Source organism: Cervus canadensis, chromosome 1 (genome assembly GCF_019320065.1).
Source record: "Cervus canadensis isolate Bull #8, Minnesota chromosome 1, ASM1932006v1, whole genome shotgun sequence".
In the NCBI taxonomy this organism is placed as follows: Eukaryota; Metazoa; Chordata; class Mammalia; order Artiodactyla; family Cervidae; genus Cervus; species Cervus canadensis.
The window spans coordinates 74317537-74343003 of record NC_057386.1 but is presented as its reverse complement, the minus strand read 5'-3'; the positions used below and the strand labels follow the sequence as shown (position 1 = coordinate 74343003).

Below are 25467 nucleotides of genomic sequence, written 5' to 3'. Positions count from 1 at the left end.
TCTAGCTTTACTCTCTACTGTTTGGTATTTGTCATCACAAATAAAAAATTCTTTTATATATCTTATTATGGGTTGAATTGTGCCCACCCTCCCCTCAGAAAGGTATTTTAGACCATGACCTTAATTGGAAATAAGGTTTTCAGAGATGCAATCAAGTTGAAATAAGGTAATTAGAGCAGGTCCTAATCCAACATGACCTAATCTGGTATGTCCTTAAAGGGGACATTGAAGCAAACACAGAAGATGATATAAAGACATAAAGGGGAATGACACGCAAAGACTGAGGATCAGGTGATATATCAACAAAGAAAACTAAAGAAAGCTAAAGATTAAGCTAAGATTAACTTTCAGAGGAATCATGGCTCTGCCAACACCTTCATTTTAGCTCCCAGCCTCCAGACTGTGTCATTACATTTCTGTTGTTTATGACGCCCACTTGGTGGTACTTGTTATGGCAGCTGTAGGAAACTGACACATATCTCACTAAACTAATCAGAAGAAATTTAGTTTGCTTTTTCAAATGTCTTTATTTTAGTTGCCAGTTCCTTTTACACTGCAGAAACAACAATTAAATAATTTAATGCCTTGTATCATACCAGTTCACTCTAGTCTATTTTCAGATATTAACCTGGGAAAAAACAGCATAATATAAATGGTTCTTTTGTTTTTAAGAAGTAGAAAGTAAAAGCCCACTTAGCTAATAATTTCACTTTGTATACTAGAAGTATTTTAAGGATCATCACCAAATATTTGAATGGATATTTAAGTATAAATTCATATCAATTTGTCTCCAACAGACTATTTGGTTTAATGATACTGCTATCCATCCATAGCTGTAACTTGAGTTATCATTTTCTCTCTTCTTTTTATTTCATCTGTCATAGAACTTGCAAGTGATGATTTTTCCAAAATGCTTCTCTAAATCGTCATTTCTCTAAATGTGGCTACTTTTTTGGTTGAAGATTTCAGTGTGTCTTAGTAGGCTCTAAACTGATCACTTTCCTCCAATTTTAACTATCATGAAAAAACTGACAATTTGCTTTGTTCCAGTGATGGCAACTATCACATGAATCACAAAAACTATTATTGTTGATTCTATATGTTTTATATGCTCTAGCTCACTTAATCAGGACAGGAACAACACTGCTTAGAAAGATTAAATAACAGGCTTAAGGTCAAACATAAAGTGGTAAAGCTGAAATTCTATTATACTTCAAAATATATAAACTTGGTACTGTATCATAAAAGTCTCTTCATATTGGCTATTAGAAAAAAATTATGTTGGTTGCCAGATAGATTTTGAATGTCCTAGCTTCTTTATGACTTTGTTTTTGATGATTTTTAAAAACCATTAGATGTTGTTATGTTCAGTAGCTCAGATGGTAAAGTATCTGACTGCAATGCAGGAGACCCGGGTTTGATCCCTGGGTCGGGAAGATCCCGTGGAGAAGAAAATGGCAACCCACTCCAGAATCCTTGCCTGGAAAATCCCATGGACAAAAGAGCCTGGTGGGCTGTACAGTCCATGGGGTCACAAAGAGTTGGACAAGACTGAGCAACTAACACATGTTCAAATTATTAATAGACACAAGTAATCAAGGAAGAGCTTCTAAATGCCTTAGGGCCAATCCATCTTGCTTTTAATTCAGTGCTTTCATCTGACATAATTTTTGGTAAACAGGATGCATGTTAAAATTTCAGGTACTTGATAAGGTATATGATAATGCAATTACAATTATAATTAAATATAAATAATCAATATAATTATAATATGTTTATAAAACAACAATGGGCTTCCCTGGTGACTCAGCTGGTAAAGAATCTGCCTGCAATGAGGGAGACCTGGGTTTGATCCCTGGGTTGGGAAGATCCCCTGGAGAAGGGAACAGCTACCCACTACAGTATCCCGGCCCAGAGAATTCCATGGACTGTATAGTCCAGAGGGTCGCAAAGAGTTGGACATGACTGAACAACTTTCACTCACATCAATAATACAATCATATGTCAGAATGATTTCAATTACGTTTGAACTTGTATGTTAGCTAGTTGTGTATAGACAATCAGTATACACAAACTTCCACAAATTTTTTTGATTACAAAACTTCAAGTAATTTTATGGCAGACAGATTTCATTTTAACTTTTAAAAAAGTCTAACCTCTCTATTTTGAACTGTGGTGTTGGAGAAGACTCTTGTTGGAGTCTCTTGGATGCAAGGAGATCCAACCAGTCCATCTCAAAGGAAATCAGTTCTGAATATTCATTGGAAGGACTGATACTGAAGGTGAAACTCCAATACTTTGGCCACCTGATGAGAAGAACTGACTCATTTGAAAAGACCCTGATGGTGGGAAAGATTGAAGGTAGGAGGAGAAGGGAATGACAGAGGATGAGATGGTTGGATGGCATCACTGACTTGATGGACATGGGTTTGAGGAAGCTCTGGGAGCTGGTAATGGACAGGGAAGCCTGGCGTGCTGCAGTCAGTCCATGGGGTTGCAGAGTCAGACACAACTGAGCAACTGAACTGATTGAACCTCTCTATTGTGACAATGGCTGCAAAATTGTGTGTTAGAATGCTTCTGTAGATGCATCTGTGAATGACTATGTGTGTGTTTGTATGTATATGTTGATAGACTTAGCATGAAAGATTGACAATCTAAAGGAACTTTTGGCTATCTAGGAAGATGAGTAGGATGACCATAGAATTTACTATTCACACAGAGAGAGCTTTGAGAGGTAAAGGATGTGGATGGCATCTTTAACAAAGCTGCTGGACAAACATCATAATATGGTCCTTTTGCTGATAAATAGTGGCAGATGGCTCCCCCAAATATTCACAAAAAATGATATAGCAATAAGTTAAAGAAAAAGGGAAATGAGAAGAAAACTTAAAATATACTTTATACTGAGAAATGGCAAGGAATTATGTAGCAGCAACATCTTATCATTCACTTTACAGCTATTTAAGTATGTTATGAAAATTTATATGTATTTTCTTGAAAAATGTATCTCAAAACTGAGTACATCAAAATACTCTACCACTTTCTGATAAATCCACTTGTCCTAGAGAAGGGGTGATCCTGTTGATAGTCACCACTAAGTCAGAGAAACAGCCTTTCAGTCCAACTTTGGACTTTAATTTCTCAGGGTAGATATAAAATGAACCAGTCTTGTTTTGCCTTTTTTTTCTAATTCAAATAGTAGCACAATGGGAGGCTATTAGGAATTGCTGAACATACTTCAGGAAGCTAATACTTATTTTGTGTAGTTACTGGCAACTGAGTCCAAGCACCATATTTACAAAGCGTTGTCCAGAAACACAGCAACGAAAATACAATGGCTTCTTTGTCAGTGTTTAAGGTCATTATCAGCTTCAATTGTTTCATCTTCATCTTTGTATAACTGCTAGAATTTTAAATTCTTCCAAAAGTCAAGCCATTTAAAGAAGTACACACCAACATGATTTGTCCATTGGAAAAATGAAACTATATCCCTACCTTTCAAATGAGGGCTGTGTACGTGCATTCTTTGCAGATGTAGATTTATTGGAACAAATTCTAATGTTTTTTCTCCTTTGCTGCTGCTTGATTTGAAAGAGGACCCTAGATGGAAAAAATTGAATATCATTAGTAAATAGGTATGTGCATGTGTGTGTAAGTGCACAAACAGGTGTTGAAAAGTCCATCTGATATAAAAGTTCAGAAGAAAAATATTTCCTGCACGAGCTGTTTTTTTTTTCCTCAGAAATTTAATTTAAAAAATTCTGTTACCCATAAATGATGCCATGAGGGAAAAAAGTACAATTTTTTCTTCTTTGCTTTTCATGCCAAAATGGTAGAGTTGAAAATTAAAAAAAAAAAGTTGGCTTTTCTACATTCATAATAATACTTATGATTGCTTTCACATAACATATATGAAACTCATTTCACTTTGAATATGTGAAGTCATTGATTTCACACCTGTTTCCTTGCTGAGTTCTGTCAGAATGTCTTGGTACATATTCAGCATTTGATCACAGTGAGTAAGGACGTTTTTTCGTAGATTGTCCCAGTGTGGAGAAAGCTCACCAAGTTCTTTTAGCTCCTGGTTTCTGTTAAGTATGGAAAAGAAGAGAAAACATTGATTGTTATCTTAAATCCATCCATACAAAATGCTTTGTCAGGGTTGCCAAACTAATTGACCGACCATCCCTTTCAGGAAAACTTTGTGCTTATTAGGAAAAAATCATTTTAACACAAAGGAAGATATGAATCGTTTAGCTCACACAAAAAATTAAAAGTTCCGTATGCTCAGTCACTCAGTCATGTCTGACTCTTTGTGACCCTATGGACCACAGCCCGCCAGGCTCCTCTGTCCATTGGATTTTCCAGGCAAGAATACTGGAGTGGGTTGTCATGCCCTCCTCCAGGGGATCTTCCCAACCTGGGGATTGAACCCACGTCTCCTGCGTTGCAGGTGGGTTCTTTACCACTGAGTCACTAGGGAAGCCCACGGTTCTATATATCAAGAAACAAAGTATATTTAATTTATTGACAAAAATTTCACAAAGATGGCAAAGACTTACTACCCTTAATATATAGAGAGGCCATTCAGTTTTGTTTTTTTTTTAAATCATACTAAACCTCAATAGAAAAATAACTAAATTCTAGGCTTTGACTATTCAAACTAAAATTATCTGGAATGAGCTATCTAACCATGTCTGAAGTTTATGTATAATATAGCTATAATTCTTTTAAAGCCCATAAATAGTATGATCAAGTATGATTTTATTGGTCTTAATTTCTGCCAAGGACAATTTAAGTAAATACTATATGCCTATATTTTGTCCCATCTTTATCAAAAGACCTAATCAAGTCATCTAGGTTTTAATTATTAACTTTTATCTAATTCTCTACCCTTTAGCCAAGTTAATTTAAATCATCAGAATGCCTTTTTAAATTATAATGATAAATGATTTAATATGCTGCTTGGTTAGATTTCTTATTCATTTCTGTAACCTTTTACCAACAACATTTTCATGAGGCTAATTTAACCAGCAATAATGAACCGTCTTTGCTATTTTGGCTGTGAAACATGCTAAATACCAAGCTAATAAATTCAGAAGATGTAGAATCTTTAACATCCTGTTAAATGCAAGAATAATGGATGGTGTGCAAAAATGTGACTTGCTTTCAAATTCCTGTAGCTGCTTTTGCTTTATTTCAACAGGAATGCAATATAGTATTGCTGCATCTTCCACCTGAGGTCTTTATAATTCCTGTGAACATTAATCTCAGTCTCAACTTTTCCATAGATTAGCTTTCATCACACAACATTCACAGAGGTAATTAATCAATGGACAATTAGAGTAAGGGAAGTTCATGGCAGAAGGGGGATTAGGAGGGAAGGTTGAAGAATTAGAGAGTCAAGTTCTCTGTGTGGACTCAGATGACAGGGTGTTCAAACTCAGGACAAAGTAGCAACAACCAAAACAAACACATAATTTAAAAAGCTGAAGATACCCAAGTCTAGAAGAACTCGGGTGCTTAGGTCAAAACTGAGGTACATAGCAAATGTGATACATCAGCTTACTAGGTAAGATTTTGAGCTTTATTTTCAATATATGGTTATAATAGAAATATTAACTTAGTATTCTTGTTTAATACTAATAAATGTACCAAGGGTTTACAATGTATGTTGTCCCTGAATCTCTATCAGAAATAATAACTATAAGGGGGAGTGGTGAGAAAGGGAAGCAGTGATTTTAAAGTCCCTGACTATGGTGTGGAATACTACAATGGAATATACCTCCCTGCCTAAGACAAATCTGACAAAGTGTGGTCTGAAAAGCTTAGTGTTCTATAGGGAGTGACTTAGGGAAGCAGGGAGGAAATCTGTAAACTGATATTTAGAACGTATTATATTCCTCCAGTATGTCAAAACTTATATACAGGAATACGTAGATGAAACCTGACATTCACTGCATGTTTCTCCCAAGAAAACATTCAATAGATATGCATCCTGAAAGTGACAACCAACCAGCATAAGGTTTCTCTACATTAAAAAAAAAAAAAGTTCAAATGTAAGAGAACTATAGAATAAAGGTGTAATAAACCAGAGCAATGAAAAATGCATAAAACAAAATGGGGCAGAGGAAAAAAGTCACTGTAAGTTTTTTAAAAAAGAAAAATTACATTGCTTGCTAAGTCACTTTAGTTGTGTCCGACTCTTGGCGACCCTATGGACTATAGCCCACCAGGCTCCTTTGTCCATGGGATCCTCCAGGCAAGAATACTGGAGTGGGCTGCCATGTCCTCCTCCAGGGGATCTTTCTGACACAGGGACTGAACCCATGTCTCTTACATCTCCAGAATTGGCAGGTGGGCTCTTTATCACTAGTACTACCAAAAAAAAATTACATTAATACATTAAAATAGTGAAGATAATTGGGTGCACCAAAATCAGCAAGCTTTTCAATCAGGAAGGCTAGGGTTGTTTGTACCATAGTTTAATTTTGAATTGGTAAGCAAAAACTTTTGAGTTTAACAGCCTTGCTTTCTCGAAGGCAGGGCCTGAGATCAAACAATCCCAGGTCAGCCAGAGGGAGGAAAAAAGAGAAGAGTTGAAAGGATAAAGCAAAAGCAGACATAAGGTGGTCTGTTAATGAGCTAGGAAGAACTTCACAAGAAAACAAAGCTGGTTACTTGACCACATGGAACAACTCCAGAGAAGTCATAATGGAATTTCTCCTCTTTGGAAAGATTATCTAGGTGGAGGAAAAGTCGTTTATTTATACCAGTTCCTTACCATCTTCTTTAGTTCACTGATAAAGGCCTCCATGGGGCATTAACTCCTTCATAACTCCAGTAGTATAATATGTCTCCTCTGGGCAGCAACTGGGGAGTAATATCCCAGTGGAGACAGAACTTTCCTGGGTCTGGTCTGGAAAGCCATAAAGATTCACTCTGGATATTTCCATGGCAGATATCATTGGGGTCACGACAATGGCTGGTCTTCACCTTAAGGGAGACTGATAAATTGATGGAATTAGGAGATAAGGAGACAGTGGTGGCACTGGCTGTGGCTCTCGATCGAGCAAGTGGTCAAAAGCTGAAGACATGTTGGGGGTGAGTAGGCATCAGTTCAGTTCAGTCGCTCAGTCGTGTCCGACTCTTTGAGACCCCATGAATCATAGCACGCCAGGCCTCCCTGTCCATCACAAATTCCCGGAGTCCACTCAAACTCATGCCCATTGAGTCGGTGATGCCATCCAGCCATCTCATCCTCTGTCTTCCCCTTCTCCTCCTGCCCCCAATCCCTCCCAGCATCAGGGTCTTTTCCAATGAGTCAACTCTTCACGCGAGGTGGCCAAAGTATTGGAGTTTCAGCTTCAGCATCAGTCCTTCCAATGAACACCCAGGACTTATCTCCTTCAGGACGGACTGGTTGGATTTCCTTGCAGTCCAAGGGACTCTCAAGAATCTTCTCCAACACCACAGTTCAAAAGCATCAATTTTTCAGTGCTCAGCTTTCTTCACAGTCCAACTCTCACATCCATACACGATCACTGGAAAAACCATAGCCTTGACCAGACGGACCTTTGTTGGCAAAGTAATGTCTGCTTTATAATATGCTATCTAGGTTGGTAAAAACTTTCCTTCCAAGTAGTAAGAGTCTTTTAATTTCATGGCTTTAATCACCATCTGCAGTGATTTTGGAGCCCAAAAAAATAAAGTCTGACACTGTTTCCACTGTCTCCCCATCTATTTCCCATGAGGTGATGAGACCAGATGCCATGATCTTAGTTTTCTGAATGTTGAGCTTTAAGCCAACTTTTTCACTCTCCTCTTTCACTTTCATCAAGAGGCTTTTTAGTTTGTCTTCACTTTCTGCCATAAGGGTGGTATCATCTGCATATCTGGGGTTATTGATATTTCTCCCGGCAATCTTGATTCCAGTCTGCGCTTCTTCCAGCCCAGCGTTTCTTATGATGTACTCTGCATAGAAGTTAAATAAGCAGGGTGATAATATACAGCCTTGATGTACTCCTTTTCCTATTTGGAACCAGTCTGTTGTTCCATGTCCAGGTCTAACTGTTGCTTCCTGACCTGCATACAGGTTTCTCAAGAGGCAGGTCAGGTGGTCTTGTATTCCCATCTCCTTCAGAATTTTCCACAGCTTATTGTGATCCACACTGTCAAAGGCTTTGGTATAGTCAATAAAGCAGAAATAGATGTTTTTCTAGAACTCTCTTGCTTTTTCGATGATCCAGCAGATATTGGCAATTTGATCTCTGGTTCTTCTGCCTTTTCTAAAATCAGCTTGAACATCTGGAAGTTCTCGGTTCACGTATTGCTGAAGCCTGGCTTGGAGAATTTTGAGCATTACTTTACTAGCATGTGAGATGAGTGCAATTGTGCGGTAGTTTGAACATTCTTGGGGATTGCCTTTCTTGGGGATTGGAATGAAAACTGACCTTTTCCAGTCCTGTGGCCACTGCTGAGTTTTCCAAATTTGCTGGAATATTGAGTGCAGCACTTTCACAGCATCATCTTTGAGGATTTGAAATAGCTCAACTGGAATTCCATCACCTCCACTAGCTTTGTTTGTAGTGATGTTTTCTAAGGCCCACTTGACTTCACATTCCAGGATGTCTGGCTCTAGGTGAGTGATCACACCATTGTGATTATCTGGGTCATGAAGGTCTGTTTTGTACAGTTCTTCTGTGTATTCTTGCCACCTCTTCTTAATATCTTCTGCTTCTGTTAGGTCCCTACCATTTCTGTCCCTTATTGAGCCCATCTTTGCATGAAATGTTCCCTTGGCATCTCTAATTTTCTTGAAGAGATCTCTTATCTTTCCCATTCTGTTGTTTTCCTCTATTTCTTTGCATTGATCGCTGAGGAAGACTTTCTTATCTCTCCTTGCTATTCTTTGGAACTCTGCATTCAAATGGGAATATCTTTCCTTTTCTCCTTTGCTTTTCACTTCTCTTTATTTCACAGCTATTTATAAGGCCTCCTCAGACAACCATTTTGTCTTTTTCCATTTCTTTTCCATGAGGATGGTCTTGATCCCTGTCTCCTGTACAATGTCACGAACCTCTGTCCATAGTTCATCAGGCTCTCTGACTATCAGATCTAGTCCTTTAAATCTATTTCTCACTTCCACTGTATAGTCATAAGGGACTTGATTTAGGTCACTCCTGAATGGTCTAGTGGTTATCCCTACTCTCTTCAGTTTAAGTCTGAATTTGGCAATAAGGAGTTCATGATCTGAGCCACAGTCAGCTCCAGGTCTTGTCTTTGCTGACTGTATAGAGCTTCTCCATCTTTGACTGCAAAGAATATAATCAATCTGATTTCGGTGTTGTCCATGTGTAGAGTCTTCTCTTGTGTTGTTGGAAGAGGGTGTTTGCTATGACCAGTGCATTCTCTTGGCAAAACTCTATTAGCCTTTGCCCTGCTTCATTCTGTACTCCAAAGCCAAATTTGCCTGTTACTCCAGGTGTTTCTTGACTTTCTACTTTTGCATTCCAGTCCCCTATAATGAAAAGGACATCTTTTTTGGGTGTTAGTTCTAAAAGGTCTTGCAGGTCTTCATATAACCGTTCAACTTCGGCTTCTTCAGCATTACTGGTTGGGGCATAGGCTTGGATTACCGTGATATTGAATGGTTTGCCTTGGAAATGAACAGAGATCATTCTGTCGTTTTTGAGATTGCATCCAAGTACTGCATTTCGGACTCTTTGAGTAGGCATAGACAAGCACATAAACTGGGCCCAGGACAGGCAAACCTCTTGCATAATTCAGGTTCACCTGCATCATTTTATGAAATCCAGATAGCATGTAGAACAACATTCTTCATCTTCCCCAAGAAGGAAGTTCAAGTACAATCCTTCCAAGTGATGGCCAGTTGCAATTCCCCAAAGATTTAAATAGAAGCAGTACACCAAGTACAATAGTTGATACTCATGCTGATTTGGGGGGCCTTAACTGATGTTGATCACCCATCTTTTCTACCACTCACTCCAGATTTGCCTCAGACTCTACTGGCACTTCAGCTGGTCTGGGATGCTGCCTTGTGAGGTTATCTAGATCTTAATCCCAAGAGATTAGGCTCTTAGTTTTCTTTCTTTCATGGAATTTTAGTTGTGGCAGTTTCCCAATTATTTGGACATGGAACATCTCTGAGTTCTAGTCATATTTTTCTTGGCTCAGATTGTGACACAGTACCCCTGTTTCCTCATGGCGATGAGCATAGTACCTCTTCCTATCTCTCCATTTAGTTAGAAATGTATGGTGGTCATATCACATGCAAAATCAATCACAACTCCCAGTTAATTTTGACTCTTACTGGGTCCTCTGACAGAACTGTCTCTGCCCCTACTCTAAGAATCAGTATTCTAACTGGCAAAGTCTAAGGTTATAGGGAAAGGATATTGGGAAAGGATCTCCAAGTAGGGCATTGTGATTGGATATAAGGGCCCACCCTTTCTTCTAGAGGTGGTTATTCAGGCTATGACTGGCACAACATCTGATATGAGCTGTTGATTTAGTATATAAACTTCATCCTGGAGGTTTTTTGCCCAAGTTGATACCTTAGCTGAGTCTTTCAAGGTGAATATTATTCCACTGTTCTATCAGGTCAGTGGCTTTTTGTTGGGGGTGGGGTAGGGGAGGGGCAGAATGGAGTGCCGTGATTACAAACTCGTATTGCAGCTCATTTGATGTAGCAAGGGTCCTTTGGTTGGAGCAATGTCATGTGGGACAGCATATCATTGGATCAGGCATTCTGCGAGCCATCAGATGTGGGAGCTAGCAGTGGCATTGTGAGCAGAAAAAGCAAACACCAATTCAAACTACGTTTCATATCCCAGTATTAACTGTTGCCTTCTCCAAGGTCATAGGGATCCAACTTAATTGACCTGCCACCAAATAGTTGCTCAGTCTCCCCCACAGAATGGTATAATATTTGAGTCCATTGCCAATGTTAATGCAATGTTAATTTAGCAGTAATAGTGGTTACATCAGTCTTGGAGAGGGAGGCCATGCCTTTAGGTTCAAGTATAACCCCTGTGTCTATCACCAAGGCCATTCTATTCTTGGGTCTATTTCACAAACTTTGGAGTGTCTGAGAGTCTGGCTAATATCCATGGGCAGGTAATAAAGTCCATCTGGTTGCAAAGGGCCTTCTCTGCAGTATTTGTTTTCTGATGAGCATGGCTCTCAGGCATAAAGGTATTTGTGCTAACTCCTATAAGCCCATCACCATACCCCTGTCCAGACTCCTTGAATCCAGTCTTCTAGTCTGATTTCTTCCAGATCATTCACTTTGCTAATACTCAATATATATCCATGCCTGAAGCCATCTCTCTCTCTAAATGAATAACAATTACACTGTTCTTCAGATCTACCCACAGGATGGATTTTGTCATTACTAACCTTCGTTATCTACCTAACACATCAGCCTGACCCATCTTTTTAAGCGTTCGAATTCTTTCCTCCTCCATGAGTCAATCATATGAGATCTCCCATGGGGCTATAAGTATGAACGAGAGAGAAGCATCATGAAATAGAGGTACTGACATGAGGTCGGACATGAGACTCTGGGACAGCTCTTTATGAAACATATTCATACCTCCCAGACCTGCTTAAGCTCAATTCCAAACGTATTACTCCCATCTCACAATACCTTACTCCTGTATCATACAGTGGGATCACATCAGTACCTATGTCATAATGGGCAGCTCCAGGCCAGAGCTGTGTCCCATCATCAGAAGTTTTGTCTCTTAACTAGGGTCCAGTATTAGACTGGGATGATGCAGGAGGCACCAGCACATTTCAAAACCCTAAAGGTCTGCACTGAAACAGTCTTATCTGGATTTGCTGAAGCTTCCCCAGGCTAAAACTATTTCTCACCACAGATACTTTCAGGCCCAAGGCTGGACCGCCATGGTCATGCACCCAAGGACTTGCAACATAGGATCTTCTGAGAGGTTCCTGTTACTTGGGCTCTGTTTGACACATTTTGCTTCTCCATTAATAATCTATATGGATATGTAATAATTTATATATATATATACACTTTATAGAAATAAATATATATTATATAAATAAGTATATATTTATATATGTATAACCACTATATATCATATACATCAAATATATATATATGATATATAGTGATTATATACTTTTTTGTGTATATGACTTTTATGTATATTAATGACATGTGTATCAGAAATACAGCTCAAAAGCATAGCAGTCACTTACGTACATAGATGAAAAAGGTCTTTTTGTGTATGTATATGCATGTGCTGTATTCCTGATTTTCCCCATTATTTGTCATTGAACCAACTTATGTTAGAGATGAAGCAACCCTATGTTACTCCACTGCAATTATTAGCATCTCCTTCATTTGTAAAATATCCCATTAGATAATCCAAATTATAGGATACCAGAATTAAGATATCTTTTTGATATAGTCTATAAGAAAACAACAACTACAAACTCACACAATATCACAGTTGGAAGGAAATTTAGGAAAGAGTTTGAAACCTCTTGCTTCACAGAAGGAGGCATCTAAATAGAACTGCTTGTTAGTCTAGAAGTCACTAGAATACTATAAGACTTTTAGACTATAATCCCCATGTACACACTTTCCTCATCCCATAAAATTCTGCACTATAATGGCAAAGAAATACATAACAAATTAACAAAATAACAAATAATAAACAGTTGCTTGTTTGTTGAAGGTACTCAAAGAATATATGTTGAGTGACTTGTGTTTACAGCCTGGACCTATTGACTTTTAGAAGTACATATATAATCTTTCTTGTACTCTTAATATTAAACCTGAACTCAGGATAAGTTATAATTAGGAACTTTTACTTCTGAGTCATTCAGTTAGAATGGCATGACACCTAGGTACCCAGTACTAATCTCTAAAATGTGTTCAAGTGTATAGTGGTGTCCAGTATTCTGAGACCCACAGACAAGGCCCCTGTGGTCCAGCCTGCATGTTGCCACTCTTACCTAATAGAAATCTGGCATCCACATTATAATTACATAGTTACCCATCTTTGCTAAGTCTTTGGTATGAATGATAAAGGTGATAAGCTCTGTAAATGTATTTTCAATTCATAGAAAAATATTTTTTCAAACATTCCTTGCCCATCTATAAACTTCATCGTTTTATTCACAGTAACAACAGCTTCTGCTTTCAAAAGCTGTGCACTGGGAAGACCCAGAGGGATGGGATAGGGAGGGAGGCAGGAGGGGGGATCGGGATGGGGAACACATGTAAATCCACGGCTGATTCATGTCAATGTATGGCAAAAACCATTACAATATTGTAATTAGCCTCCAACCAATAAAAATAAATGAAAAAAAAAAAAAAAGCTGTCTCTTTCAATTGTTACCCTACAACAATAAAAACAAAAATTTCTGGAAAATCTCCTGTCCTGCTAGAAAACATACAATTTTTTATGAATTCCCTACTCTACTCTTACTAAAGTTCTATTTTTAAAACAAATCTTCTAGCTAGTCTCTAACTCCTTCTGATTCTCCAAGACTCTAATAGCGAGGCACGGAAAGTTGAAAAGACTGAATATTCAAATATTAATAAGCTTAGGCCGGTTACGTGTTAAAGTTCTTTTGGCACTTACTGCCATCCATCCACTTTCACTTGGTTACCTACAAAAATAAAAGGCAGATTATATAAAATAAGTCTCCAAAGGAGACAGGTGATTGCTAAAGCCTACTTGAGAAATATCTAATGCTCTATGGTTCTTGACATTTCAACTGTAAAGTTTGACATTCTTGATAGTTGATGAAATATTCATACAGCACTCTGGAAATAACCTGATGGGGCACTTTTTGTCTATATGGTTTATTTCATCTTGCCTTGTTTAAATATTTCAAAAATACATGCTTTCCCTCTGCAGGAAAATTTCAAGTAGTTCCTGGAAGTTCTTATGACCTGCTGAATTTTCCAAAATGTGAAACACACAATTAAATATATAACAAGCTTGAAAATGCAGGCTATTAAATAACATAAAGAGAAAATGAGACCACCCCCCTCAAGAAAAAAAACAAACCAAAGGACTCCTGGAAGAATAAAGAGGAATCACTGAACACAAAATGAGTCATATAAACTAAAAGGGAAATAACCAAACCTGCCTTACAACGTTCACATATGATGCATAAAACATTGGAAAGATAATTAAACGGAAAAAAGTTCTGCAGACTTCCTTACTTACACCCCTGGGTGTCATGGATAAAAGAGCAGGGAGGGTGTTGGGCAATAGAGAAGCCAAGTAAGCAAACTAACATCAGACCCTTTTCCTTACTCTAGCCACCCACCTGCTCTAACTGAATCTCTCTAATTATACAGAGCTATTAAAAACATTTCTGCTGGTAAAAAATAAAACTAGGTTTAAGGCTACCAAAATAGAACAACAGTTAAAAGAGGAGAAAGTTTATCATCTACTTAAAGCTTCAATTTTAAAGATAGTTTTAAAGCCTGCTGATAATGTATTTAAGAGGGGGAATTCCAACACAGGGAAATTTGCTCTGAGTCTTTGAGTGCCTGAGACTTGTCTTTGTTATCATTTTGTTCGACCACAGTCCTTAGTCCATGGAAAGTGTGTAATGTAGGCCTGCTGACTGAATGAATGAAAGGACTGCTTGCAGATTGTAGTTCTAAGATTTTTCTGATATTTGAGAGAAAGTCAGAATATAAACTGACTCTGTATAGTCAAGGACCCCATAGTTAAGGCTATGGTCTTCCTAGTGGTCCATACAGTTGGGACAGCTGGACCATAAAGAAAGTAGAACACCAAAGAATTGATGTCTTCAAACTGTGGTGCTGGAGAAAACTCCTTCAAGCGCCTTGGACAGCAAGGAGATCAAATCAGTCAATCTTAAGGGAAAGCAACTTTGAATACGCATTGGAAGGATTGATGCTGAAGCTGAAGCTGCAGTATTTTGGTCATCTCATGAGAACAGCTGACTCACTGAAAGAGTCCCTGATGCTGGGAAAGATCGAGGACAGGAGGAGTAGAGGGCGTCAGAGGATGAAATGGCTGGACAGCATCACTGATGCAATGAACGTGAACCTGGGCAAACTCTGGGAGATGGTTAGAGACAGGGAGGCCTGGAGTGCTGCAGCCCATGGGGTCACAAAGAGGCCAACACAACTGGGAGACTGAACAACAACAGAATATAAACTAACCCTGAAGTAGAATGCTGAGATCTACTTCAAATACAATGGACACATGTAATATATAAATGTGTCACTGTTGATTCCTCTAACCTTATATGGTCTAGGTCTGTAACCCTGGCTTCTTTAATTCTTCCTCAGGGACAGAAAGATTTGAAATATATCTTCATATAGCATTTCTTACTGCAGTGGTTTATTCTGTGTGTCAGTTTGGCTGAACCACAAGGCATCAGATATTTGGTCAAGTGTATTTGCAGATGTGTCTATGAGAGTGTTTTAAATGATATTAACATTTAAATCTATAGATTGAGTAAAGCAGATTGTCTTCCCTATTTTGGGTGGGTCTCATCCAATAAATTGAAGGCTCACATAGAACAAAAGGGCTGAGCAGAAGAGAACTCCTCTTGCCAGACTGATTTTGAACTCGGACATTGGCTTCTCCTGGGTCTCAAGCCTGCTGGCCTTTGGACTAAAACTACATCACAGTCTTTCCTGGGTCTCCAGCTTGCTAACTCACTCTGAAGATTTTAGGATGAGTACACACAGACACACATACACACACCTCCTACTGGTTCTGTTTCTCTAGACAATCTTGAGTAACACACTATGTGGAGATTTCATCACAAAGCTTTCTCTCTGCTTATGTAAAAGAAGTTGATGGGTAGTGATGAGATATAAATGTCTAGAATATAGTTTAGGCTCTTTCATGACTTTTTCACAAATACTCTGCCAACTTCAAAAGAAAAATAACCACAGAGACACTCAGCTTGTCTAAGGGACATACACAAAACATTGCTCTAGTCCTGGGGTCAAGCTCCACATGTGAGCATCTATTTTATGTGCAAACCCCCAAAAATAAACTTAAAAAAATCTGGTATGTAAATTCAAAAATCTTTGATATTTTGAAAAGTAATTATTATAAGAAAGAATGCCAAAGAATAACAGTTAATTCATTTACAAGAATGTAGTAAGATCAAATAACCTGATAAAAGTTTATCTACCAAAGGATACAGCCCAGTAAGAAAAACATTAACATGTTATCTGAAATTGTTATTATCTAAGCAAACAGAAATATTTTCCCACAGTGAGCTGTGCAATACCATTTTGTAAAATAAAAATAGCTACACAATTTAAATAGAGCTTTTGGTAGTTATCACACTCTAAAACTACATGTGGGTGTACATGGGTGGCAAGTTTAATAGCCAAATGACTTTCATTCATTAAGTAAAATTAGAGTTCAAACCAAACCTGAAAGAAGTCATAAAAATTTACCCATTAGGAAAAAAATTAAATACAAAATAGTCAATGAAGAATAGACTCCATAAATGACTGGCGGGTGTCTTCATTTCATAAAGTGGTCAGGTGATACCATAAAACTGAGCAAAGTCTGGAAAAAATGACTGGACATTCTGAGTGATAATTTACTCTTTTCTTGCTTGCCATTAAAATAAGTGGCTGTGGTATTATACACCCAAGGTAACTACAGGAATTAGTTGTAATCACAGAATCTGTTTGTATCTGATAACCAGCCAAGTTCTATAATTTAATTTTAAATAGCTTCATTAGAAAAAGAATGAGCATGTTTTATTCCATCCTGAGAGTCTATTTTCTGTTCCTGATAAAGGTGATTTGGTGTTTATTTACTTGTAAATAACATTCACTTACCCTCCAAAGTTTGTCAAACATGGTCATTTATTATCATTATTATTTTTTATTTCTTAAAGCTCAGTGTTCCACTTATACTTAAAGTGGTGGCATGTTCTCTGAAATTTATCCTAAATCCCACATATACTAATACATGTCTTTTCATTTTGGGTAGCGAGGAGAATTACTAACTGTACCTGAAAGGTTAGTAAAGCAAGAACTTGTGCTCACAGTATCATTATCTTTCCCTTAGTCCTGCCCATTCTTTTAGAAAGTGTAAACATTTGTGGGTATTACCCCTGCTAATTCTCACCCCTGGATCTGGAATGTAGATGTCCCCAGTTCAGTTTCAGAAAGTGAAAGAAAGTGAAAGTGAAGTTGCTCAGTCATGTCCAACTCTTTGCGACCCTGTGGATTATAGCCCGCCAGGCTCCTCTGTCCATGGGATTCTCCAGGCAAGAATACTGGAGTGGGTTGCCATTTCCTTTTCAGAGGTATATGGTAATCCAAGAGGTTCCACAAAGTTCTTGGCACGCAGAGCTCTCTGAGGGACACCATGAGGTTTACCAGGTCATCAAGGTTACTTTGGTATAGAATGTGTCTCTTTCCTTTTTCTTAAAACAATCCTCAGATATAATTGCTTCAAAGTCCAGACTAAACAAAATAAAAAGTTCATTCCCACTAAGCACATTTCAAGGGCTCAAAAGTCACATGGCTATCAGAGTAGGCAGTGCAGTATAAAACATTTCCACCATCGTGGAAGTTACAGTAAACAACACTGCTCTAGACAAATGAGAATATAAGTGAGCAGAGCAGTGACTTGTCTGATGCCATATTGCAAGGAAGTGGCAGAATCAAGACTTGTACCACAAGGTCTTGTGAATGCAAATCTTGTCCTCTTTTTAATCCCTAATGAGTATGATTTCCTCAGCAGCTAAAAGGTAAAGAATCTGTCTGCAATGCAGGAGATGCAGGATCAATCCCTGGGTCAAGAAGATCCCCTGGAGGAGGAAATGGCAACTCACTCTAGTGTTCTTGCTGAGAAAATCCAATGGACAGAGGAGCCTGACTGATTGTGGTCCATGGGGTCACAAAGAGTCGGACACAACTGAAGCGAATGAGCAGACAGGCATGATTTCTCTGAAGAAAGTTATTCTTCCATAGAAGGACAACATGGGAATCTCCCATGTGAGGGACTCATCTGAATGTCACTTTCACCCAGGTCAACAAAGCTGGTGCAAATAGTTTGCTCAAGTGTGCACTTACCAGACAGCCTTGGCTACCAGAAATGTTAGAATCTCAAACAACTGAACAAAATTCTTACATATTTTTTAACAAATATTTACATAGTTCTTATTACACTTATTCATGCCAAGTACGATAATAAGAACTTTACAAATGTTCACTCATTCTATATGCATAACAGTCCAGGGAAGTAGCTATTATTATTATTATACTTATTTTACAAATGAGGAAACTGAGACTCAAGGAAGATAAGTAATCTACTCAAAGTCACTCAGATAGTAAGCAGCCAAGTTGGGATGAAACCCAGTGTTTAGGGAGGATGCCCATGTTTTCAACACTGTTAGAAAGACCCTCCACTAGAAACAGCACAATCTCACTCTCACTAGATATCACAGCAAGAACATATATCTGTATACCTTCAACTTGGGGAAAAAAAAACAAGAAAACCTTCTGCATTTTGGTGACAACGACACAGCTTGATATCAGCCCTCTTATTCTTTACATTAAATTCCAGTGAGCAGGAAGAAAGGAGGATTTTATGTTACTAGTGCTCTTCATTAAAGATGCTACTGCTGGTTATCCTCGATGAGTGCAGTCCAACAGAACTCTGTGTGATGGGACTGTTCCAAAGTTGTGTTATTTAATTGTGATGGTTACTATCCATAGGTGACTATTGAGCACTGAAAATGTGACTAAGGTGATGGGAAAACTAAATGTTTAATTTCATTTCATTTTAACAAATTTTAACTTAAGTTTAAATAGCCACTGGCTCAATTAAGAGCCACAGAGGGCTCGCTCTAGTTTTTCTTCTAAACCTTGTGCCTGACCACTATGTACTGCACGGATGACTTATACTTATCTATTCAGTCATGCAGATAAGAATGTTTGAATTATTCTACACACCTTACTCCCAGATATAATCCATCACTAAACTCTACTGAGTTCAGCTCATTAAAAAAAAAAACAGAACTCAAAAGTTTGTACATTTCACCATTTTCCCCCAACCACCAAGGTCTTAGCCACCATCATGATAAGCCTAGGCAACCACAAATGCCCTAAATTGTTTTACCTCTACAGACTTCTCTGCCTTTTTCTAACTGTAATCATGTCATTCTCCTCTCACAATTTCAGTTGTTCCTGGGAGAAGATTACATTCCTGAGTGCTTATTATATGCCAGGTATTATGCTAGGTTCCAAGAATAGTACAAAAAGAAAATTGACAAGTTCTTCCTTTTCTGTGTCCCAGGAGGCCCTAACTAATCTGAAGCCTGACTATCATTCCAAAATCACTCTCAACTCTAAATACACAAGTTTTCTAGGAGAAGACATGCCCAGTCCATTTTTCTGACCACTTGGAATTTGTAATGCCATACAGTAAACATATACATGAGGTATGCTAAGTTGGTAAACTAAAGGAGATTACAAATATATTATAGACTCAGTTTTCTATCTGAAACACTGTTAACATTCAGGCAAGATAAAAACAGTGATAATAGTTTTGATATATTGCATGTCTCCTGTGTATATGGGGCTTCCCTGGTGACTCAATGGTAAAGAATCTTCCTGCCAATTCAGGAGATGTGAGTTCGACCCCTGGGTTGGGAAGATACCCTGGAGAAGAAACTGCAACCCAGTCCAGTATTCTTGCCTGGGAAATCCCATGGACAGAGGAGCCTGGTAGACCACAGTCCACTGGGTCTCAAAGAGTCAGACAGGTCTTAGCACCTGGGTATGCACGCACAAGAGTGGTTTCTGCATATTAAAGCCCTTTGTACATATGTGGGCTTCCCAGGTGGCACAGTGGATAAAGAATCTGCCTGCCAATGCCAGAGATACAAGAGACTTGGGTTCGATATTTGGGCAGGGAAGCTCCCTTGAAAGAGGGCATGGCAACCCACTCCAGTATTCTTACCTGGAAAATCCATGGATAGAGGGGCCTGGTGGGCTACAGTCCATGGGGTCACAGAGAATCTGGCATGACTGAGCAACTGAGCATGCATGCATGTACATATATACCAGTCATTTTTCATCAACAGCTCATTTTAAACCTCACAATAACTTTGTGTATTTATTATTTAATCTTTTATTTACAGTTGAGGAAACTGAATATTAGGGCATTTACATAAATTGTGGATTTGGAAGAGTCAGGTTTCAAACCCGGAGCTGCACTTACACACACACACACACACACACACACACACACACACACACCCCAAATACTGTAGTCATTAAGTGCTAGAGTTTCTTGATTATTCACTTAATTACTACAGTAGCCTTTTAGGACAAATGATAACATTAGCTAAAAAGTGAAAAAGAATGAAAATTGAGAGATTAAGTAATTTTCTAAAATTGTAAGTGTGTATCAAATGGTAGATACAGAGATTGTGGACTTATTATTATTCCAATTCTGTGGTTGTATCATCACAACCCACACTCTCCCCTACTCAATCCATGTGAAGGAAAGACTCCTGGTACAATGGGCAAACATGCTTCTGAATGAGTTTTGCCTTATTTGTCCCAGAAGGGTTATTATTACAATAGCAAACAGCAAAATAAAACACATATTTCTATCGCCAGCTTGGTGATACTAAGCACTCTCCAGGACCTCTCATTAAATGATACCAAGAATCCATAATGATGAACTTAATGGCACACAGCATCTGTCCTCAAAACTAGGAGTTGGTAGAACAAATGTGCTTTCTATGATAAATAATATACCACATGGTATTCCAACTGTGCATCAGCATTGCATGAAGAAAAATGAGCAGAAGAAATAACACTAATCAGGTAGGAGTCAATAGTGGAGTCCTGACGGGATATTTTTACGCATCATTGTTAGATCTTTAGGACTTCAGATTTTTCTCAGAGAAAGCAAGCAAGAGAGACAGGAAGAAACATAAAGATAAAACAGAAGAGATAAAACATCTATGAGATTCATCAGCTTGAGGTTTATTTGTTATCTATGAAACCTAAACAGTATAGCTGCTCCTATTGCTTTTCCCATTAATCACTGTTTCTTTCAGGTCAGTAAGGATTTTCAGCGTGCCTCTATTTTATCCAAGTATGCAAATGTCAATAGACTCTCAAAAGTTATATACTTCTGCCAGGCCAAAATAAACAAAGTATAGGTGAAACTGGAGATGTAGGTAGACAGTAAGGAGCCCTAGCTTGCCTTGTAGGCTGGGTAAAGGGCAAACCTTGTGTGGTGAAAAATTTTGAAAAACAGTACATAAATTATACTTGAGATGGTTTAATTCCATGGACAGAGTAGCCTGGAGGACTACAGTCCATGGGGTTGCAAAGAGTTGAACAGACTGGGCTACTAACACACATACAGGCACAACCACATTCAGTGAACAGGGTGGCTCGCTATGTGGTAAAATTCTACTGTAAAACTTTTTGCGCAATGAGGATATTTCTGAAGTAGAATTTATCTGAATACATTTTAGTTCTAGCTCATAACTCCTAGCGAATGCTTTCAACATTTCTTAAATGGCAGCCCTGTAGCATTATCAGTTTGAAATCATGTGAACCTTTTTGAATACAATAGTCACAAAATATTTTTAAGATAAGGTGCAAGATCAGAAAATTAAAAATCTTCAGCATTTCTTTCAAATTTTATATAATGCTTAGAAAATCCATTTAATAGTATATGGTAATATTTAAGTGAGCATATATTAACAGAACATGTCTCTGAAATGTAACTTGGTGCAGCAAACAGGCTTAAACCTGGGATTTCAAAGTATATTACTATTATTTGCATATATAAGAATATATATTTGCATATATAAGAATATATTGTATTCAAGAAATAGATTTAAGATTAGATATTCAATAGATAGATACACTTGTCATAGGTCGGTAATATGGCTCAAAAATTGAAGCATATAGAATATTTGAAATATATAGTATTGAACAAAAAGGTGTTTATCTTCATTGGCAAAAAATATTTTATTATCATGAATTTAGTATATGTACAATATTTACAAACGCTAATACCTAAGAGAAAGTATTCACATTCTCTCAAAGAAGTGCTAGGAAAACTTTCATTTAAAGATGTTATGTCCCAAATTATATCACATTTTTCCTACTAAAACGTTTGGTCCATATGTTTTATAGTCTATTTACAGGATTGTACCTCTGTCTAGTACACACAAAGGTTTATGTCTTAAATAAGACCTAAGAAAGTCTTAAAGTTAATTGTCATAAATTATTCCTATTCTTTCTTTTAGACTCTCGAAATTATACACAAGGAGTTTCACTCCTTCCTTACCCCTGGGACCGATGAAAAAAAATATACAAAGAGAAGAAATGAAGCAGCAGAAAAGGAGAAAAACACATGATATAAATCAAACATTTTTTCCTAGGGAGTTTTATGGACCATGAAGTTCATCTTCACTGAAATACTTCATTTCTTAAAACACTGTACCATAATAAGTTTTTAAACATCATACTATAATGTAGAAAAGTATACATTTTTGACAAAACACTCTATGACCACCCAAGCCTCCCATCTAAACATAAGCGTGTGTACATCATCATTTAATATGGTATGTGTAGCTGTCATAGAGCTTCAATGCCACAAGTTCCATCACGTCCTCTAGTAACTACATATTTCAACGTAGACTAAGCACAGCAAACTTTCGAAGTAGCACAAAATCCAAAGATAATAGTCAATATAAAATACACGGCAACACTAAAACAAGCTATAAAAATTTTATAGGTGGTAGTTTGGCAAGACCTACATAACTTGCTGCATTCAACCCACGTTGAGGGACTGTAAAACCTGAGGCATGATAAACACAGGCAAAGGTGCACATAAAGACGCACACAAGTGCACATGTACCTTCTATGTATTTAGGATCTCTGCGCTGCCTTCAACATGTCACTCTCTCCTTTTCTCTCCATTATAATAACTCCAGAGTAAACCAGTGGTCTTCCCCCCACCCCACATCCTTCAAGGAGGCTAGGTCAAAGAACTGGGCTGCTTTACAATGCCACATCCCTTATACATCATGATTATGGAGTCATTTAGTAAACTCCTTAGAAGCACGGTGTTATACTGATACTTGGTAATAAGAACTTCCCCCTCTTTCCTTCCCAACACATAATTTCAGTCTAGCTTTCAAGAGGTTACACATGAAGGCTGTCTCCTTGATACTCCTGCTGGAAACCAGCATTATTACAACATTTTCAAACCAATTATGTAAGTCTGTAAAGAGAACAGTGAATTTTTCTTATTGTTTATTTTTTTTAATTGCTCAGCTGGTAAAGAATCCGCCTGCAATACAGGAGACTGGTTTGATTCCTGGGTCAGGAAGATCCCCTGGAGGAGGGATTAGCTAACCACTCCAGTATTCTTGGGCTTCCCTGGTGGCTCAGATGGTAAAGAATCCCCCTGTAATGCAGGAGACCTGGGTTTGATCCCTGGGTTGGGAAGAACCCCTGGAGAAGGGAAAGGCTACCCATTCCAGTATCCCTGCCTGGAAACTCTCATGGGCAGAGGACCCTGGTGGGCTACAGCCCATGGTGTCACAAAGAGTCGGACACGACTGAGCGACTAAGCACAGCACATAGTTAATTTACAACGTCATGTTAATTTCCTTTATAATTTAATTTTTATTATTTTTCAGCCACAATCATGCAGCATGCTGGATCTTAGTTCCGCAACCAGCAATTGAACCCATGCCTCCTGAGATGCAAGCGTGGAGTTTTAACCGCTGGCCCACAAGGTGAGTCCTGGGTTACTTTCAGGTGTATAGCAAAGTGATGCCGTTTTATATATATACATACAGTTATTTTAGATTTGTTTCCATTATAGGCTACTACAAGATATTGACCATAGTCTCCTGTGCTATACAGTAGGTCCTTGTGGTTTACCTATTTTATATATGGTAGTGGGTATATGGTAATCCCAAACTCCTAATCACCCCACCGTGATACACCCCTTGGTAACTGTAAATTTGTTTCCTATGTCTGTGAGTCTATTTCTGTTTTGTAAATATGTTCATTTGTATCATTTATCCATAAAAAAGTGAACCATGGATTTTGAGGAAGCAAGGTCACCAGCAGAAAAGCCATAATAGATTGTTAAACTATCACAGGGGAGAAATGATGGTGGTTGGGATTTGAACGGAAGGAGTGAAAATGTAAAAAATAAATGAATTTAAGAGCAACTGTGGAATTAGAATGATGAGAAATTGACACTTGAATGTGAATGTGGATAGATGTAGTGAGACAAGATAAAAATATTTATATTTTACATTTCTGCATTGAACTGTTGAAGAGTGAATGTTATTTACTAAGATAGAAACTAACTGAGGGAGAATAATTTAAAGGGAAAGACATGGCAAAAAATCAAGAATCTCTCTTATGGATGTTGTCATGAGAACACAGTAAGTCCATCCTCATTTACTATACATTTTCTTGAAGAAGGAAGAAAACTTAAATTCTAAATAGCTGGCAATTTTCCTAAAAAACAGAGTCATCCAAATTTCTTTTTTTTAATTTGAAGGAGAGATAAATTTAGAATAGACTTTGATGTTCAGACAGAAAGTAAACTCTAAATAAGAAGAAATCAAGATAAAGCTAACTGGCAGTCTAAGTAGTTTTTATTATTTGTACGTTATTGTCAAATGGTAAAGAATCTGTCTTAAATGTATGAGACCTGGGTTCAATCCCTGGGTCAGGAAGATGCCCTGGAGAAGGGAATGGTTATCCACTCCAATACTCTGGCCTGGAGAATTCCACAGACAGAGGCGCCTGGAGGCTACAGTCCATGCCGTCACAAAGAATCGGAGGCAGCTGAGCGACTAACTTTCTCTCAGAGGTTATCGCATTTGTTTTCTATTGCTGTGTAACAAATTATATTCTAAATACACCATCCAGAAATAATCTTTGTTTATGTTAGTGTGCATATTACTAGTAGTTCAGTGTATTACTAGTCTGTTTTCCTTCTAGTTTATTTACGTATCAATCAAAATTAAGATGTCATAAGTTTGAATAATTAGTAGACTGCATTTTTAGCATTATATAGTAGATTCACAGGTTATTCATAATACAACTCAGATGCGGAAGGAAAATTAACCATGGTACGGGGGCATGATAGTTGTGGGGACCAAAAATCTGCTTTCCAGTGAGGCTGATGAAAATGTGAGTAGATGTAGAAAATAAAGACACAGTATTTCTTCTGGGTAGTGGGTTGAGAGTGATTTACTTTTTACTTTTTATATTTTCTATATTCTCACTGTTGTCTATAGTGAACATATTTTATAGAAAAAATGTACCATATAGTTTACATATCTGTGAAATATGGCTTCAAGAGCAAAGAAGCAGGAAATTGCAAAGCCCACAAGCCTTTCTTCATAGCAGTA

The 25467-nt window shown here is 37.8% G+C and overlaps 1 protein-coding gene across 7 annotated transcripts in view; it reads right to left on the bottom strand.

The window, feature by feature from the left end:
• INPP4B (inositol polyphosphate-4-phosphatase type II B) overlaps positions 1–25467 on the bottom strand; it is an 885859-nt gene that overhangs the window by 181335 nt on the left and 679057 nt on the right. For all 7 annotated transcript variants that reach the window (XM_043485578.1, XM_043485574.1, XM_043485541.1 and 4 more), the window contains 2 exons: positions 3961–4091; positions 3499–3603 (listed from right to left, as the gene is read on the bottom strand). In XM_043485578.1, coding sequence (XP_043341513.1) covers positions 3499–3603; positions 3961–4091 — 236 coding nt within the window. The remainder of the gene's footprint in view (positions 1–3498; positions 3604–3960; positions 4092–25467) is intronic.